Source organism: Oryzias latipes, chromosome 18, assembly GCF_053564925.1.
Source record: "Oryzias latipes strain Hd-rR chromosome 18, Olatipes_Hd-rR_3.1".
Taxonomy (NCBI): domain Eukaryota; kingdom Metazoa; phylum Chordata; class Actinopteri; order Beloniformes; family Adrianichthyidae; genus Oryzias; species Oryzias latipes.
The window spans coordinates 29,687,905-29,707,963 of NC_136254.1; the positions used below are offsets into that span (position 1 = coordinate 29,687,905).

The 20,059-nt window shown below is 45.1% G+C and overlaps 2 protein-coding genes across 2 annotated transcripts in view; both read right to left on the reverse strand.

The window, feature by feature from the left end:
• efnb3b (ephrin-B3b) overlaps window positions 1–4,481 on the reverse strand; it is a 117,951-nt gene extending 113,470 nt beyond the window's left edge. The window contains exon 1 of the mRNA XM_078936302.1: window positions 4,464–4,481. Coding sequence (XP_078792428.1) covers window positions 4,464–4,465 — 2 coding nt within the window. The 5' untranslated portion in view covers window positions 4,466–4,481. The remainder of the gene's footprint in view (window positions 1–4,463) is intronic.
• A 3,611-nt stretch (window positions 4,482–8,092) lies between these two features.
• Window positions 8,093–19,860, reverse strand: wrap53 (WD repeat containing, antisense to TP53). The gene is made up of 11 exons (XM_023948933.2): window positions 19,769–19,860; window positions 19,224–19,589; window positions 18,987–19,143; window positions 18,659–18,754; window positions 18,454–18,562; window positions 17,578–17,666; window positions 14,346–14,569; window positions 11,475–11,686; window positions 9,963–10,066; window positions 9,122–9,265; window positions 8,093–8,968 (listed from the first exon to the last, which is right to left on the reverse strand). Exons 2-11 carry the CDS (start codon window positions 19,420–19,422, stop codon window positions 8,752–8,754), a joined length of 1,551 nt encoding a protein of 516 aa, XP_023804701.1. The 5' UTR covers window positions 19,423–19,589; window positions 19,769–19,860; the 3' UTR covers window positions 8,093–8,751.
• Window positions 19,861–20,059: the final 199 nt, after the last annotated feature.

Below are 20,059 nucleotides of genomic sequence, written 5' to 3' on the forward strand. Positions count from 1 at the left end.
GACCGCGTGTTATCAAAGGGCCTAAAGTCGGAGCTTCGGTCCGCTCCTCGCAAACTACACATTTCTCTGACAGCTGAGTAATTCCAGCCACAGAGAAGAGGCAAAAAAAATGTTTTGGAAACCCTGAAATGGGTTTCATTTTAAGTTTGTTTTCCTTTCCAACAAAATTCGCCCAAAGCTATCATTTATTTCCTCCTCGGTCCATCTGAGAAGCTGCTGGAAGAGCGAATAGACGAAAAAGTGAGCGTTCCTGTCCAACTCCTGTCCGTCGTTCCAGCGCAGGGATTTACAGGCTGCCTGGGAGACGGCGTTGGACGCTCTACTTCTGGTTTTGGCTCCTTGTTTTGAGCCAAAGCGGGATGCCCGTACGTTTCTTAGGATCATATGTTGCCCCAATACGCAAAATTACGAATCATCGTGATTTGAAGGACTGCCTCTTTCTACAAACTCATTAGTGAAGCACGATTGCAAGAATACGGAAAGAGAACATGAAAGGGTTCAATTATTGTGCTTTTTTGCATTCTTTCAAGGGTAACTGTATCCATATATATGATATTATATTACCTTTGGCACACTAACAAACAAATGTTTTATGAAATACAAGTCATTTCATTTTCTCTACCCAGCAGTAAGATGTCTTGATCTCTGAGGCTCCGTCTTGTGGGCCCCGCCCATGTCATGACGTCAACCTAGAGTCAGCCTCGGCAGCCTGTCTGCAAATAACATACAGACTTTTGCAAAGATGGATGTGTATATTGTGCATTTAAAAAACAAAACAACAAATGTTAAGCCAATCACCGCTAGCCTTGTGGAGAAAGTGGGGGTCTGTGTTAGCATGGGGCTGGTGCCGGCAGTGCAACTCTTCCTGGAAGGGGCTGTTCTTCACTTACACTACATTATCAAAAGTATTGGCTCTCCCATCTGGTGTTCTGATCCCGTGGTCTGGCCACAGGTGTGTAAAATAAAAACACTCAGGCATGCAGACTGTTTTTACTAACATTTGTGAAAGAATGGGTCGCTCTCAGTGAATTCCAGCGTGGAACTGTCATAGGATGCCACCTGTGCAACAGATCCAGTGGTGAAATGTCCTCTCTCCTAAATATTCCACAGGTCACTGTCAGCTCTATCAGAACAAAGTGGAAGAGTTTGGGAACAACAGAAACTCAGTGGTAGACCATGTTAACTGATGGAGAGGGGTCAGCGGATGCTGAAGTGCAAAGACATCACAGACTTTCTGCACGGTCAATTGATACAGAGCTCCAAACTTCAAGTGACCTTCAGATTAGCCCAAGTGCAGCACGCAGAGGGCTTCATGGAATGGGTTTCCATGGCCGAGCAGCTGCGTCCAAGCCACACATCGCCAAGTGCAACGCAAAGCTTTGGATGCAATGGTGGACTCTAGAGCGGTGGAGACGCCTTCTCTGGAGTGATGAATCACGCTTTTCCATCTGGAAATCTGAAGGACAAGTCTGGACATGTCGGACTGCATTGTGCCGAGGGGGGAATATGGCGGTGGAGGAATTATGGTGTGCGGTTGTTATTGAGGACCCCTTCCTCTCCCAACATGACTGTGCACCAGTGAGCAAAGCAAGGTCCATGAAGACATGGATGACAGAGTCTGGTATGGATGAACTGGACTGGCCTGCACAGAGTCCTGACCAGAACCCCATTGTACACCTTTAGGATGAATTAGAGCGGAGACTGAGAGCCAGACCTTCTCCACCAACACTAGTGTGTGACCTCACCAATGCGCTTTTGGAAGAATGGTCCAAAATTCCTAGAAACACACTCCTGAACCTTGTGGACAGCCTTCCCAGAAGAGTTGAAGCTGTTATCGCCGTAAAAGGTGGATCAGTATCATATTGAGCCCTGTGGGTTAGGAATGGGATGGTACTTCAGTTCACATGTAAGTCAAGGCGGGTGAGCCAAGACTTTTGGTAATACAGTGTAACTACATCAGAGCGCAGGTTTTAAGAGAGACAAACTCAGAAATGTGTGAATGAATGGATAAAAAATACCACTTTGGGGTTGTTTATAGTGAGGAATTAACATTATAATACACTTAAAATCTAAAAACAAAGTTGATTTTGAATGATGTAGGCCCTTTTAAGTAAAAAATACCCAGAATGCTTCTGGAAACTGAACCTTCAGAACTTTACAAATGCACTTCCGGCAGAAATTTGCGATAAAGAGACAGAAACAGGAGACAAACTGCAGAGTGAGACAGTTCCGGTTTGGTAGAAGAACTTCCCATCGACTCCTCTGACCAATCACAGCCTTCGTGGACCCTCTAGGCATTCTGGGTAGTTGTAGGAATTTAAGTACATAAACATAATGATGCATTTGCTTTTTTTCTTTTGGATTCTACAATTCAAAAAACAAATTGTAGCCTTGTACTAGGACAAAACATGGCTTTTTGATTAAGAAAAATCTTTGAACTCTCACTCCGATTTTCTCCACAGAAATTCTAATCCTGTTTAATTTAGATGAACTGAAACCTCTTAATCCATGAACCGATTCAAAAGGTCGAACAGAGGTTGATCTTCAGTCAGGTTTGGTCAGTGCAGCTTTAAAGGACGTCTGGCGTCTTTATCAGACCTTCGGTTGCGCCAGCACACTCTTCCCAGACTCATCGTTCCCAACTTTGATTTTGCTTCTCGCTTCCTTTGCACGCCTCTGCCTCCCTTCGCCCGCCTGCCTTCTCAGGTTCCCAGCGTGACACCTCCTCCTCCTCCATTTGCCTCCTCTGCGCCCAGCAGAGCTCCTCTGACCCACCTCCCTGCCCCCGCCTGCCCCCCGCGAGTGCGAGGAAGGGATGAGAGCGGGCCATGCTGCCCCGAGGGTAGGTAGAAGGATGAATCCAGGCTCTTCTGCTCTCTAGCTTTCCCCCCAGAGTGCAATTATGCGAGCAATTATTATCCCTGGGCGTCGCACACACTCTAAACCGCCAAGATCACATCCAATCTGCCGTGGCCGGCTGGGAGACAGGATTCTTAATGCACTTCAATAGGCTCTCTCGGAGGATAACTAGCTAAGGAGATCGCCACAGGGAATGTGTAGAGCAGAGGAGATGAGAGGAGGATGAGATGAAGGCGAGGGGACGTAGAGATTGCACATGCTCAGTCGATACTCTATATGTATGAGGGCTTATTTATCCGTGAGGGAAATATCAAAGCGGAGCCGCCCGTCTCCCCTTGTCTGGAACCACAGAACAGATGATGATATGACATGTCTCCAAGCCTGTGTTAATGCTCCGAGCCGTTTCAGATAGACATCCGTGCGTGAGGCTCCACATCTGGATGGAAAAAGGGGGAGATCAGACTCCGGGGTGAAATGAAACCTCGATAGCGGTGCCATTTCCTGGTTTCTCAGACCATGTGCAGGTGCCAATTATTTTCACATCTAATGTAAACCAGAGAACAAGAAGCCGTCGATCACATCTGCTGCCTTATGGTGGGATATGGGATATCTTCACAGGAAGAAGGCTATTTCGGCGGCAAACTGGGTGGAAATGTCCCTGCAGCCAATATCACACCAGTTTACCTATGCTGAGCAGAAATTGTGGAGGTGACAAAAAATAAATGTTTTACCACAAAATGTGAGACACTAATGCATAAAAATGCAACACACTGCAAGTATCTATTAAACAACTTTTTGACTTACCTCAGAATATACCTTATTTTGGTATTTATGTAGCTATGACACTAGAGGTGAATGTCTAGACTAATAAATTATTTTTTATTACACCTGAAGGCTGCATTTTAGCTAAATTAATTGTTTCTCTTGTCTTCAAGGTCTAAAACAAAAGTGTTCATTTGATTTTATTTTTTTCATAAAATGTGTGACTTTACAAAAACACAAAGGGTCAGTCTCCTTTCAAATATTTTGTTTTTAAACGTAATTTTAAACAAAGTTAATACAAAATAACTTAAAAAGCTCGTGCTATCTAGATTAAAAGTTGTGTGCGCTAGCGAAAATTTGATAGCTAGCTTCGGCTTAAGTTTGCCACTGCTTTCAAGTAATTTTTTTGTTAATTTTAGAGCAAAATAAATATTAGAATCACTCTTATTGAAACATTTGAGGTTTTGAAACTTTACAAAATTAAAAAAACAACAATCTTAGGAATTAGACTGGTGGGAAAGAATGTTTGCTAGCATTAGCATGCTAGCGAATTAGCATTGTTACTTTTTTTCTGTCACTTCTGGCTTTACTGAAGTAATTTAAGATAAGATAAAACAAAGCAGATAATAATCATAGATAGATTAAAGTTGCTCTAATAGTATACATGTTTTTGTAGATGATCTTTTACCAATAATTTCAGCTGGAAGTTGAAAATTAACTACCTGACCTTGATAGGGTTTTTTGTTTTTCCCCTTACCTTGTTAGGTGGATCAGATTTGTCGAGCATATGATGCCATTATTAGAATTAAATGCACCTTAACATCTCCAAAAGTCGTACTTACATGTCAAATGCTTGAACCTAAAATTCACAAGAGACAATCTTGTATTAGTGTACAGGATATAACATTAATATAAATGCAGAGATGAAGCTACCTTCAAGTTGGAGGACCACGTCCAGCTCCTGAGAAAACCAACTCCTGCAGGGGCTAGCTTTGAACCACAGTAAATAAATTACAAATGATTTATAAAAAACATGAACACATAAACGCATGCCTGTTGTTATTTTTTTACATAAAAAATCTTTTGATCTTCCTGTAAGCTAATAAAGGTTAAAATTAAAGAGACCACAGCCATGTTTTAAGGGTTTATTGATAGGAAACAGAACATCTTTTCAAATGATTGGTGCCCAAAATCCCATTTGTGGTGGATTTAGCAGGGCCGTCAGAGCCGGGTCAGAGGGAGTTCTGGTGCTAAGCGCCTGAGAAACGCAGTCAAAGCCCGGCAGAGATAAAGACGCTTCCCCTCGGACAAATGCCGAGCTTGACGGCATCTAAGAGCAACAAGCCGCCTGCTTCGTGTCCTCAAAAGCACATTTTCTTTGAAAAGCTTCGTGCGAGTGACAAAGCAGAGAGCCGTCGAGGCGTTTTAGCTTCTTGGCTCCAAGCTTTGAGCGCGCCCTCTTCTTTTGCGCTAATTCAGCCGGAGGTCACGCCGCTAAGTGTTTCTGCTGAGTGCTTCACGGTGGGAACAGGAGATTCAACCGGCAGCCAGCCATTTCCATAATTGTTTTCAAATGTCTTTCTTAATATTAAGATCCCATTACTTACTATTCTGCTCGCTCCCCGATGAGGAGCGGCGGAGCTGTTGGGTTAGCGCGCGCGTCCCGGCTAATGGAAGGCACTTATGCGAGGCCATGGAGACTCTGCTCAGGATGGAAGCGCGGGGACCAAACAGAGGCGCCGAACACTTCATGCGGATTGGCTCGTTAGCTGCACGGGTGCAAACACAACAGCGCGGGCATCACGGGACGACCACGGCAGCCTTGCTGTCGAAAGGTTTGGCTCTGCGGAGACGTTGGGGCGGCATCGATGTCACGTATGTGTGTAAAACTGAATCATATGTGGGAACGGCTGGTTGAAAAACATTGATTTGGAACTTCATTACTGGGAAGTGCACGTCTTCTGCACATTCATCACAAGCAGGAGTCGGCGCCGCTGGCACCGTCTCCACAGCAACAGAATCCTTTAAGACAATAATCCACAACAGCAGGATATTAAGGAAGCTCACACATTTACAGCTGCTCATAAATATAACTACATTTCCCCAACAGCTGGGCGGCACAGACTCACACAACGGCCCATCTTCTGCTTTATTTGCTGCATTAAATTGAACAACACTGTAACTCCTTATAGGAAATGTTTCATCTAATCAGAGCACACGCAACAACGTGACCTCATCAAACGCCGACACCGTGAATCGTTTGGGGGGAACAGCTGTTTGTTTTATGAGGAATCCAGAGGGGACAGGAAAACTACAAACAGGAAATTATGAGACACGGCTCGTCTGCAGGAATAGCAACACCGACGAGTTATTCATACTTTTAAACGAAGTTTCATTAAAAAAAAATTTTTTTAAGAAAAAGTGTCTTACAAAAAAATCTGAAAGTGTTCATTCTTTCATCTTCTATTCTGTTTTGTTCCCTTTGGGGGGCGACGGTGCTGCTGGAGCCTATCCCGGCCACTTGCGGGCGAAGGCAGGGGACACCCTGGACAGGTCGCCAGTCTGTCACAGGGTCACAATCACAAACACATGGACACTCACATTCACACACCTGTAAGCATTTTGTAAAAAAGAAAAAAAAAAAAGCAAGATATGGTTTCAGCCATGATGAAACCATAAAAAACAATTCTAAAGAACAAAACAAAACTATATGATCAGAAGGAATTATTGGGATTTTTTTAATTAAAAACACTGATGGTTTTTGTTTAATAACTAACCTCTGAAGTGATTATAAGGTTGGAAAAAAGGAAGGAGCAGAGAATCATCTGCATAGAAAGAAACCTAAATAGCCTCTACTCCCTTTGTAGCATGTCAACTTGCATTATTTTGGCTTCGTTATTTATATTTAATCTTTTAAAGTACAAATTGACAAACAAATTCATTTTCTACCCTTTTATCCCTTTCGGGGTCACGGGGCTGCCAGAGCCACACCCTGGACTGTTGGTCACACTCACACCGAGGGGACAAATAAGAGTTGCTAATTAACCTATGAAGCATGTTTTTGGACAGAGGGAGGAAGCCGGAGATCCCGGATAGAACCCACGCATACACGGGTAGAACATGCAAACTCCACACAGAAAGGTCCCCCGCTGGTGTTCTGTTTCAGGTCCCCCAGCCAGGACTTAAACCAGGGGCCTGCCTTCTGTGAGGCAAGAGCGCTAACCACTGCCCCACCGTGCAGCCGACTAACAAATAGTGTCATATGTAATGGAAGATGTCCCAACTATGAACCCTGGGGTACAACTGCATGGAATCACACCTAATGCTTTCAAGAATGATTTTAAGCTTTACCCTTCCTAATGTTGGATCCGATAACTGCGAGTGGAGTGTCACACGGATGGAATCAGACTTCTGTCCTTTAAGGAAAAAGGATAACCCCCATTTTTCACACTTTTGTCATTTGCGTGTTCAAAATGTAAAAAAAACAATTAAATACTTCCAACAAATTGTTATGATATGGAAGATGCCCCAACTACGAACCCTGAGGTACACCTGAATATAATCAAACAAACAAACAAAATGCTTTCAAGATTGATTTTAAGCGTCACTTTCCTTCTGTTGGATCCGAGGTAGCTGGTATGGCAGTGTCCCGCAGATGAAATTCTGTTCAAGAAAAACGAACAAATCCCCATTTTCCCCCCCAAACAGCAGTAGTTTGGGGGACCATTAAACATCAAAGACAGTTGACTTTTAATGAGCCAAAGCTTCTGCTCTGTCTGCAAACTTTCAACTCCACTTTTAACTTTTGGGAAGCCGGAGAAACTGATTGGTGCAGTTGTCAATCTCACAGCAATTTGTACAGAATTAGCATACGGTGCTGCTACTTTATTGATTAACCCAATCACGGCTCAACGTGGGATAAGTGCGGAGCCGTTCCAATCATCAAACGATTTGGGATAAAAAAGCATTCAAACACAAATCAAACTGAAATGTCTCTGCAGTCGGCACAGATTTGGCGGGTTTTCTGGGGCTACAACAGGTCAGCTTGACACCTTTCTGTGCTGCACGCAGGGATTCAAACGTTCATCAAAGCCTCCTCAGATTCCAAATCATTATTTTGCGTGGATTCAAAGCCTCTGTTTCACCCATTTATCAACTTTGATGACGTCCTTTTGCTTTTGTTTCCTGTTGAACTGCGTGATTGGATGTAATTTCCACTTCAGAGGATGAAGGAAGGCTCGCCAAAGATCCTGCGGCGGCTGAAAAAACCTGATTTCGTTTGGTCATTAAAGCTTTTTGATGAGGGTTGTGACCTCCTTGTCTTTTTTTTTGCCTTATGGTTGAGGTTAAAGTCGAAATGTAAATTTGAGTTGACGTGGCTGCTCAACAATCGCTACTTCAAGCGCCGAAAACCCTCTTCATCCAGGAGAAACATCTGGAAAACGTGGGAGAAAATGAACGAGTCAACGAATGAGAAAGAAGATCCGACTTCAATTCCCTCCACACGCTCTGAGTGGCGGCACACGCCTGGCGGCGGCGGAGCGTAAACGTGTTTTTCATTATGCAATCGCAGTTTTTGTAAGACATGAAACTGTGGAGGGCTTGAAAGGGAGGATACAAGGCTAGCGCTGGAGCGTGACGGGTTTCTGCCAAACCGGCGGCAAACGCCCCGCCCGCCGCGTCCGACTAAAGGACTGAGAAAACACGGTAACCAAGCAACGCTGGATGCAGCCTCCCTGTTCAGAGAAAACAACACAAACCCCGAAAACATTGACTTTGCAGGTTTAAGCGAGTTTTTTTACTGTGAATACATTCAAGAATGATCACGGCTCTACGAAAATATACGTCTGTAGGCACAGGTGGGCGCTGCGCGGAGCGTCCGACACATTAAAAACTTTTCCCAAAAAGCAAAGCCTGATAACAAAAATGGCACAAAGGTTTATGTGGCAAATGCACCGTTCGGACTCCTTCCACACAATCCAACCAACAATTCATATAAACTTGATAAGAATCCGGTTGAAGACAGAGACAAAAAGGTTTGACTGTAAACTAAGGGGTTCGAACTGTAAACTTGGAGGAGAAGAGGTTCTTTTTGTGTTGTTTTTAGGAATGGAGTTGGTGAAACGTTTGTCAGTCCGTCTGCGCCGGCTCCTCCCGGCTCTCCTCAGCCGGAGCGGCGAGCGGTCCGGCCCACCACAGAGTCAGGGCGTTGTCCTGCCGCGCCTCCTGCTGGGGGGCGGCGGCTGCCGCCTCTACCTCGGTGTCCGAGGCAGAGTCGCTGTCGTCGGGCCACGGGAACTGCCGCTGGCCGCTGGACGTCACCAGGAGGGGCATGAAGGGGTGCAGGCTGCAGAAGCGGCGAGAGTGAAGAGGATCAGGAATCGGGTTTGTGTGGAAATTGATCCAATAAATAAAAAAAAAAGGCGGAGCTTAAACGCTCAAAAGCTAAAATAGGGATCGTCTAGTTTTATATAATTGTAGATAAAAAAAGAGAACATACCTGATGCCGTTGGTGCAGTCCCAGTGAGCCTGGAACCTGAGCTGAGGCTGCAGAAGTCCTTCTTCGCCATCGGGGGGCGCCGTCTGGGTGTCCCACACCGACACCCCCCCCTCCGTGTCTCCACTCAGCAGATACTTGCCCGACCTTAACCAGAGGAAAAACGCCAATGCATTTTAGAAACAGGGAGCATCAAAGGTTTGGACCCACCCCCTCTGGTCATGTGACCCTGTGTTTGAAAGAGGTGGGGGGGCATATTTAAAACAAAACATGGCTCCACTGTTGCTGTAAGTCTGTATGTAGTGGGCCCCCACTTTTCCAAAAAAAGACAGCTAAACCAGGAGAAGGTCATTTTAAAGATGACACATTGTCAATCTAAAGGCCACGCCCCCATTTTACCACCATTTTAATAACGGGATAAAAAAAGCAGACATAGTAGACCATAAATCCCACAGAGGAGTACATATATTTTTTAGATCCAACTTTAAACCCCTAAATGGACATCAAGCCCCCTAGTGGTGACACTGTGAACTGAACTGGTTCCAAGAGTGAGGAAGTGTGTAGAAGGTGAGGGCAAAAAGTGAGTGTTTTAAAAACAATCCATCAACATATTCTCACTTTTGTGACACAATCTGCAACACAAAATCTTCTAAAAGCATAAATATTCCTACAGATATTCCAAAATCTGTTAATTCAGCTGCACTTTTCTGGTGAAAATGTGCAGAAATTAACCTTTCATGGTCCAACATTTTACAGGTTTGACTGATGGCAGCTTTTATTCCAGGAACCGTTGCGCTTCTTCTTCTTCTTCAGGTCATTTTTGCAACCTGCAGGGTGAACTTACGGGTCCAGGTCAAAATAGATGCGCTGGTTTGTAGTGACGTTCCTCTTCAGAGAGAACACCACCTTCCCGGGCTCCCTCAGATCCCAGCAGAGGATCTCTGGATCCTGGTGGCACAAGGACGCAGAATCCAATCACAGCTTTAGTACGTTTGTTCTTAAGTGTTAGGGCCACACACACACAAAAAAAAGAAGCAAAATTACGAGATTTAAAGTCTTAAATTTACAGGAAAGAAAACTTGTAAAATTGAGATTTAAAGTTGTAAATTTGTAAGTAAAAAAAAAAAAATCGTAAAATTACGAGATTCAAAGACATAGATTTAAAAGAAAACACTAGTAAATTAGGAGATTTAAAGTAGTAAAATTACGAGAGAAAAAACGTGAATTTCTGAGATTTAAAGTCTTAAATTTACGGGGGGAAAAAACTCGTAAAATTATGAGATTCTAAGTCGTAAATTTGCAAATAAAATAAAAAAATCGTGAAATTACGAGATTTAAAGTCGTAGATTTAAAAGAAAACATTAACAAAATCACGAGATATAAAAGTAGTAAATTTACGAGAATTTTTTTTTTTTAGAAATTTCCGAAATTTAAGGTCTTAAATTTACGGGAAAAGAACTCATAAAATTACGAGATTCAAAGTAGTAAATTTAAGAGAAAAAACATGTTAAATTTACGAGATTCAATGTGTTAAATTTACGGAAAAAAATATATGACTTTTTTCATGTAAATTTATGAAATTAAAATTGAGCATGTTTCAATTGTATGCTCGAATTGAGCATACAGAGCAGCAGCAGAGCGGACAGACTCAACCGACACAACAGGTGAGCTGAATGTTCATTGATAACATTACAATTTTTTTTGATTTACAATTTATCAATGTTTTATTCATTGATGGGTGTCCCTGCAGGCAGATGTCCACTTCAATCCGTTCTACTTCCATAAAAACCAACACCTCTAAGTCTTTGTGACACTTCCGTCTGAGGAGGAGGAACACTTTCTGGCATTTTCAACGTTGTAATGCTAATAGAACAACACATTGGTGTTCTGATGACAGATTCATGAGGTAATGAGACAAATGCACTTCAGGGTGTGTGAATGGAAGAGAAAATAAAGTATTGGTCCTCTACACCCAAACGTGTCTCTTGAGTTCCTTATTTTACACATGAAACTCCGACACTGAACCTCGGAAAGGCGACTACACTGACAATAATCTCATTCTGAGTCGCCAAGAGGTTCAGAATATCTGTGTTTTTGAAACCTATCCAGAAATAAAACCTCACAGAACGCTCCACATATTTCATCTTCCAGCAAGGCTCCAATAAACAGGCACCTTTGAGGTTTTTTCTTGTTTAACTTTTGACTTTTTTCTTGTTAATTTACGCGTTTTAAAGTCGTAAATGTACAGCTCAGCTGAACAGGTGAGCTACAGCCAATAAGACACACACGCCTCCTCTGACTCTCCAGCTCCACAAACACCACAAAGGAAACCAGGGAGAAGCGTGAAAATGTTGACCTTGCGCCCCCCGGTGTACAGGTAGTTGCCGTCGGGGGAGAAGAGCAGGTGGGTGATGCCTCCGTGGTGCAGCGTGGGCAGCAGAGCCAGCAGGGCGCCGTCCTGACAGGAGTACAGGCCGGCGCAGCGCGAGTACGAGCCGCAGGCGTAGACCGACTGGCACGGACTGAAGGCGAAGCAGGAAATGATGCCGTTCTGGCCCCGCCTCTTCACTGCAGCGAGGACAGATCATTAAAAAATAAAATAAAACTTTTTGTCACAAATAGGCTAAAGTTATTTTTCTGCAGACGGAAAAATCTGCAGACGGACGACCAGACGTCGGCTCCGAGAAGCTTTGGTGGCCTCGTCATGAAGCTCCGGTTCCAGCAGTAGGCGCTGTTGGACGGAGAACTTTGGCTTTTCCTGCAGTTTCGCTGTTTTGATCGAATCTCTTCAATTTCTGGGTTGAAAAATGACGAACCGCCTCCTTGAATGCATTTTTTGTTCCTGCTGATTCTTCAGATCAGAGATTCTTTAAATTCAACACGTTGTGGTTTTTTTAACCACAAAAAAAAACCAGGCAGAAGCTATGGTTTCTCATGAATCTGGCATAAAACCTGCAGCAAATCCAGTTATTTCTTCAAACCTGGATCCTCTCGATTCAGCGGACGGATCTTTGCAGAATTAGCAGAATCCCGTCCAGCTTTATTTACTGTCATTAAACCTTCAGTTTCAGCCAAATTCTGCACTGAATTCTACAAAATTGTACTATTCTGCAAGTCAAATTGCTGCTCCACTTTAATGGGTTTGAATTTACCGTATCATTATTTATTTAGTTATTTTTTAATCACTTTTGTCTCAAGCCGATTTTTTCAGGGAACTTCAATGATTTTTTTTTCCTGTTCCCTACGATGAAGCGTCAGAAATCTGCACATTGGTAGAAATTTTCTGATGAAGGTCTTCATCAGGTGTTGATGGAATAAAAACAGATGTTTGCTATAAATCTCACCGCATCAAAGTCATACTTCGATCTATTGTGAAAAGGGTTCCCTGTGTTTTTTTTTTAAATTACAATTTGAACGTTTCTTGGCCTGAAACCGGCGTTGTGTTCTAGGACATAGTTTCTGCAGAGCGGCTGAAGTTCACTAGAAATTCACGCAGTCCTTATTCACGACAATTTCAATAAAGAAACGCTCAGAAATGCAGAATTTGAGCTCAGATTTCTTTACTTGAGAAAAATGCGACAAGATGGTAAAAATTAAGCCTGCACAATAAATCTAACGTTATCGCGACATCAAGATGTGCAAAACTCGGTGAAAATTGCGATAAATGCTAACCTAATGCGTTGAATGCTATAAGGTATTCAACCCCTTGTTTTCCTGTATCTCTCTCTTTATTATAGTGCCTTAACTCCTCCTCCAATGCCACAGCTGGGTCTCAAACCTGCGAGCTTCTGCACCAAAAATTCCCCATTTATTTCAATGGAGGCAGAAATCCTGGAATATCTTGAAAGGTTCAGGGATTCAGCGGTTCGCGCTCTTTCCTCACAGCAAGACACCACCCCGGTTCAAGTCCCGGCTGGGGGACCTGAACCAGAACATCAACGGGGGGCCTTTCTGTGTGGAGTTTGCATGTTCTCCCCGTGCATGGGTGGGTTTTCTCAGACATACTCGTCTACATAGGAGGCGGACATCTAACATCAAAGGGCTCCATCCGATTGGTCAAACGCATGAAGGGATTTATTTGATGCGTTAAATACTTTAAGTTGCCATGAGATTGTTTTAGCACATTTAAGGTAGCCATTTAACGCAATTTTCGCAGACTTTTGCGATGTGCGCTTCCTCCGCTGGTCGGTGAAGGCTTGGCGGCTGTTGCCATGACAACGCGTCTTCTTCTAAATGTCCGCTAACACTGACTAACTTTGCACGTGAGCACGGTACGAGCGGGATGGCGTTAGGGTCGGGCGATGTCCCCTAAATTGGCCGTTGACGATGATTGCTGTCAACCATCGGGATGGACGATGACATCGTCGGGGGGGGGGGCTGTTTTTTACATTTTTCGTTCTTGTATAACTGCTATTCGTTATTTTATTTTTTTTATTTTATTTCCCAACCAATGACTAATCTGTGATGATCCAGTTTAAACTGAAGGAAGTGACTTTAACAAAAAAAGTAACAAACAAAATAGAAAAGAAGTAGTCCGCTCCCGCACTTAACTAGTCAAGTGGACCGGCGGAGCGCGGATTTACAGCTTTGTGTTTGATGGGAAGGGAGGGGGGGGGGGGTGCTCTGTTACATAGCGCTATGTGTGGGAGATTTAAGACTGCGATCCGTCCCGCAGCTCTAGGGGAACGAGCTACCGAACTCAGAACCGGGTCTAAAAGTGTGTGTCTGAGCACAGCTCGGATCGTCAGCACACACAGCGGCAGTGTGAGCTTCAAAGCAGAAATGTCGCTCAGTCCTTAGAAACCGTTCAAACAATCACGTGGATTTATGTTTCCAGTTGTGTCCCAACTAAATAAAGGCTGATGTTATTCCCACATGTTTACGTGTAGCGCCAACCAAAGCTAATGTTGTTAGCCCGTGTTAGCATACTGCTAATCCTGGCTTCTTTCCGGCTCCGTTCAGAAAAAGCATTGACCACACGGATTAAAATTCAAATGATAAGCGAACAGGTGTTTCATAATAACCATAACATTCTTAAAAGCAGGTTTAGAAGATCGTCTCGTATATTACCGAGCTGACATGTCAATGTATATAGCCGCTCAGCGCTGTTTAACATCGTTTTGTATTGAATTGTTGATGATATCGTCCATCGGCACAACCCTAGATGGCGTCTGACCGGGTGTCAAGAATGAACGTTTCGGTCCAGACGGAACCCCCCCCGACTCACCCATGGTGGGGCGCTCCTCGCAGTCTCGCCCAGGGCGTTCGGTGTGGAACACCCGCACAGTCTTCTCGAAGCCGCAGTACAGCCGCGTCCCGTCCGGACAGAAGCAGAGAGAGTGCGCCGCCGTCAGCTCGTCCAGGTGGTTGTAGGGCCGGAAAGTGGCGCGAACGTCGCCGTAGAAGGCGTCCCAGACATGGACCGGGTTGTCCCGGCTGCTGCTCGCCAGGCTGCGGGAGAGGGGGGGGGGGGGGGGGGGGGGGGGGGGGGGGGAGAGAGCGGGAGGGAGGAGCTTAGACACCCGCAGACGGAAGAGGAAACAGAACAGCCGAAGATGGCGTTGGAGGCGGTTTCAGAGCGGCTGGTGTGAGCGCTCACCTGAACCCGTTTCTATGCTTCACTTTAGTGTGAAGGAATCAGAGCACCGACAGGAAGTGATGTCAGCGCTAAGCTGAATACAAAAGTAAAAGCCTATTTGACTGACACATTTCACCTCCACAAATCTCCAAACGTTTTTCCCGCCCAGCGTTCCCGTCAGGTCGTCTCGCTGGTCAATGACCATAAATGCTTCGACGCGTGTTTTTTCGCTAAGCTCACGTCGCCACCGGCAGTGAAAAGTCGACGTGGGTGCACGTTTAAAACGCCGTCAGTGTCTCTACCAGCGCGTCCACGTAGGAAACGTTTGGCCGCTGAACGTGCGTTGAAAGTTAAAGCAGGTTGACCAATCAGGGACTCGGATTTGGTGGCGATCTATAGATGGCGCCCCCTCGTAATTCAGGGAAGGGCCGACCGTTTGAAAATTCAGGAGAAATTGATAATTGCGGCTGGATTTATACGACGCCAAGTCTTTCGTATGTCAAAATAGAACGGAGAAAGAAAAAGCCTGGAGCCGGATTCACCGGCCTCTTCCAACCGTACTCTCTGCTAGCATGCGCTAGGAAAGAGCAGGAAAAGAAGAAGCCCCTCCCTGCTTGTCCAGTGTGAACCCCAACGCCATGTCAAGAATGTGCCGGTAGCCCTTTCATTGAAACGGTTTGTCCTCAACCTCCATCAATTTACACTTTCCCAGAATCCCCAACCGGCGAGCAGGAACTTATTAACCAGCTGAGGTTAACGACCAGTTATGACACGCGTCCTTGACATGTTTAGTCGTGCTGTGTTGACGAGAAAAACCGATTCAATTGAATGTAAGAAGACAATGCAAAGCTTTCTAAAAGGTCATACTTTAGCTTTTAGTGAAATGTAAACGTAATGAATCAAATGAACTAACGGCGTTAAGAAAAAATAAAAATACGTTTCTAAATGAGACGAATCGATAATCAAAAGTGGAAAATGGTATTTGCATTGAGACACAGTAGGTTTATTTTACTCTAACGTAGCGGACAAACGCATAAAAAAAAAGGATCAACCGTCGTTCCAGTCCAATGGATGGAAACACTTCAAAGTCATGTGACAAAACAGAATGTTCTATTAATGTTCCCTATGGATGTGGAAAAACCACAGTGGACTTTAGGAAACTAAAATGGGAATACATTTGATATTTATTCTTGTTTACTTGTTTGTTTGGACATATGTTTCATTTGCACTTGATTAAGTGAGGCTTAATGTCGGCCATTAACCTGTTTATACTGTGGTCACTTAGAATAGAAATAAATATTCAATCAGTTTTTAATACTTTATTCTAGGGCTGCACGATATGAGGAAAACTTGCGATATGCGATATTAGTGATCAATATTGCGATAACGATAAATTTGCGGTAAATAAACAAATAGAAAAATAAACAAAAACATCATTCCCATTTCATTGCAACAGTTTAAAAATTATACTCCAAATGACCCTCATCGACATGGGGGACAAACGTCAGGGTGGCTAACCCTGGTCCTCAAGAGCCTCAACCCTGTCTGTTTTCCAATTCTCCCTAGACTGCTCGATAATGATAACCAAAATCAGGTGTGTTCAGTCAATCAGGATGTGAAATCACTTGAGTCAGCCAATCAACAGCAAGCTGGTTAAGGAGAGCTGGAAAACAGGCAGGGTTGAGGCTCTTCAGGACCAGGGTTAACATAATAGGCCTCCATCTGATTGGTCAACAATGGGAAGGCGTCCATCTGATTGGTCAAAGCATAAAGGGATTTATTTTAAGCGTTAAATGCTTCAAGTTGCTAGAAGATTGTTTTAACACATTTTGGGTTTGCGATTTATTGCGATATTCGCCGTCTTTTGCCATATGCATATTGCAGAGCTGGATATTGCGATAACGATAAATTTGCGGTATATTGTGCAGGCCTAGTTTATTCTTACTTTTTTTCCTGTTTTGGACCGCTTTTTTCACAAAACGTGGACTATTTGTTGCGTGGCGCGTAGTCACGGCGCCATTCCGACCTCCGACCCTGACTGCAGGGGCAAAGGAAAGCGATAGATTTATGCTGATGATCACGATGTGTTAATAAATAAAGCATAGTTCAGAGGGAAAGTTCACCCGATCGCTTGTTTTGGTCCAGATAAAGTTTGCCTTGAAGAAGCCGGCGCAGTGATACAGAACATTTGAGCGGTGTGACCGGAACTTCTTTTTTAGGCGTGCGATTATCACTGTAAATGATGACTTTTTAATGCACACCCAGCAGCCAATCAGAAGAACTTGCAATATGGAATCTGGAAAACTTCCCCGGCACTGTTTAGGACCCCGGGAATTCTCTCCGAGTCTCACTGGTTGAAGATGTTCTGGATCCATTTTAGGTCAGATCCCGTCTGATTCTGTTTCCTCATACTAAATCTTTTTTTTGGAGTCGCTTATATATTTTTCCTCATTTTGGTCTCTACATTCTCCGCGTTCATATATCCAATTGTTGCTGTTTTTGTCTTGTCTTCAAACTGAAAAGGAAAAACTTCTTAGTTTTCCTGCTCACAGCTCTTTTACTGCCCCCAAGTGGACATCTCTGGGACCTGCAGGCTTTGGTTTTTATTTTTACAGCTTTTGTTTTGGGTAAAAATCAAGGAAAGATTCAATAAATAATTATTTTTTTAAGTCAGAGTGAATAAAAAAAAGTATAATTTTATACTTTCATGGTGCAATTTCCAACACAAAGAATGTCTTTGTGGGCCACGGGGGATGAATTTGAGTGACCAGATTTCAGGCGAGCCTTCACACCTGCTAGACTCGACACACTTATGGACTGTGGCGAGGGCCACAACCGAGAGGTGATCAATGCTGCCTTCAGGCTCCGGCGTGGAACTCACAAACACGTGTCCGGCTCCACAGAGTTCATGTTGGGGTACCAGCAGTAGTCGTAGACGGTGTCTCCTTCAGCCATCCTCAGCACCGGACTCTGAGCCCACAAGACAAGCAGAGATGGAGAGAAAGGTGATGACGAAGGCTCGCTCCACGTGTTCGAGGTGATTCGACGTCTCCGCCTTCTAGAGCGGAGGACAAAGAATCTAAAGCTGTTAAACGCTAATCATACAAACTGGGTTTTGACATCCTGAGATGTTGGGAAATGCCTCCAAAACAGCCAATTCCTTCTAGTCCCATCATCTCAGACTCTTTTAAAGTCCAAAACCTTTTCTCCACCTCCTCCTTCCTGTCCTTCTATCCCCTTCGGTGTTTTTTCTCCACAAATTTCTGCCTGAAAACTTGACTTCCAGAGAAACAGGTGTGAAACAAAACAAAACAACAAAAAAAAGACACAATTGCTCCCAAAAATATCAACAAAAGCCTTATTTGAGCCTCTTAACAACTGAAAAACTCTGTTTTGGCCCCATTTCCCTTCCCTATGTAAAGCACGGGGGTGGCAGAATCATGGCTGGGGGGTTTATTTTGCTTGACAGAAACAAGGGCATTTTGAGGCTAATGTGAGGTTGGACAAAGTCCACAACAGGTTCTAGATCTGTTGCCACGGTAACCAGGGTCAAGTTCTCCACGGGGATGAGTGGACAGCTGTTTGTTTTGATCTGAAAAAAATAAAGGGGTGCAAACGGGTTTCCATGACTACAGATGCGGTGAGGCTCGGTAATCCGGACGGGAAAGGCTGCACCGCCAAACTCAACGGGTGGAGGACATTTGGAGTTTAAATGCAATCCCCAACAGATTCTTTTTTTTACGGGTCCCAAACTCACCATCTCAGAGAGCGCCCCCCAGCTGTAGCTGTACACCTCTGGCGGAAGGTTGTAGAGGCGGAGCACGTTGTCGGCGCTGTTGGTCAGGACGCAGGAGCCGTCGGGGGCCCTGCAACAGGAGACGGCGTCCGTCAGCAGCCCGCTTACCGGGACTGTGGATTAGACCATTTTTTTCCAAAGAACGGGGGGGGGGGGGGGGGGTTACCATTTGCACCCTTTGAGGTAATTCTCCGTGAACTTGGAGAACTCCGTCCAGGAGCCGGTCAGCATCTGGGGATCGTGGGTAAAATCCAAGCCGAGGCTGAAGGCAAAGCAGGACAGTTTTCAAACACGCCTTAAAAATAAAAAAAATAAAAAAGGAAGAAAATCCAAAACTAGAAATGAAAAATCTTCCGCGTACGACACGTCTACGAGAACTTCATCTGCCTTAACCCTTGTGCTGTCCTGTGGGGTCCAGATGACCCCACTCCCAACGGTAACGTGCCCCTGAGGCACGGGGTATTCACTCCAGTTCATGCTCCAGATCCACCTACTGTTGTTCTCCAGTGGGGCTGTCTGCAGATCTGTCACTCCTGCCCCCCTCCTCCTCCTCCTCCTCCTCTGGATCTCCATTCTGGTGACATCCCTCCCATCTCTGCTGCTCTTCCTCCTCCTCCTCCTCTCCGCCCTGCTGCGCCCCCTCTGCTCCTTCTGGCGGCAAAAGTTCATGCAGAAGAAATCTTGTTGAAGCTGAACTCGTGAAGACCTGTCAGATGGTCACGTGACTGTACCATGTTCGGACGGGGGGGGCTTTTCCTGCCCATCCTGATCCTCCTCCTCCTCGCTCCTCCGGGGCCGCTTGGGGCTTGGCGGGGCCCCCTCCTCTCCACCCGCCGCCGCCGTCGGTTGGGGCGGCTCGCCGTCCGCCTCAGAGTCCTGCCCCGCGCCCGTCACCCCCCCGCTTTCACACCCATCCCCCAAATCAGACATGGCCTCCGTTTTACCCCCCCGCCGCGCTCCAGCGTCTCGGTCGGTGTGGAGTCCGCGGGTGGAGCCGTCAGACGTGGGTGATGTAGGTACTACTGGGGTAGTGCTTCCTCCTGCAGTGGGGGTGTTTGAGTCTGCGGGGGTTCGTGGACATCACAACACCCGAACACCTGGAGGGGAAGAACCCAAACACCTGTAGCTAGTTGTGTTGTTGTGACGCGAAACACTCACCAAACGTGGATTAAGTCCGAAATTAGTGACGCACTTTCACTCAATAAGACACAAACTACCACTAAACGTGTCGAGTACTTCAGTTTATCGCTAACAGTCTGTTCTAAAGTGAACTTACCAACATACTGAACAAAACTAACACTTCAGTTAGCACCGGCTAGCTTTAGCCGACGCTAGCACTGTGAAGCTACGTACCTGCGCAGTAGTTCTCCGCGCAGTTTGGCAGAAATCCTCTCGGCGGTTTCGATGTTTCACACAGAGGCGGTGAAAACTGCAACTCTTTCGCGCGGAAACTTTCAGCTCACGCGCTCATGGTGAGAGGCAAAGACAGGTCTTCCATGTGATGTCTGTTAAATCTCGCGAGAGTTCCATCAATTTCCCAATGGCTCACGTCGTGATGTCTCGCGAG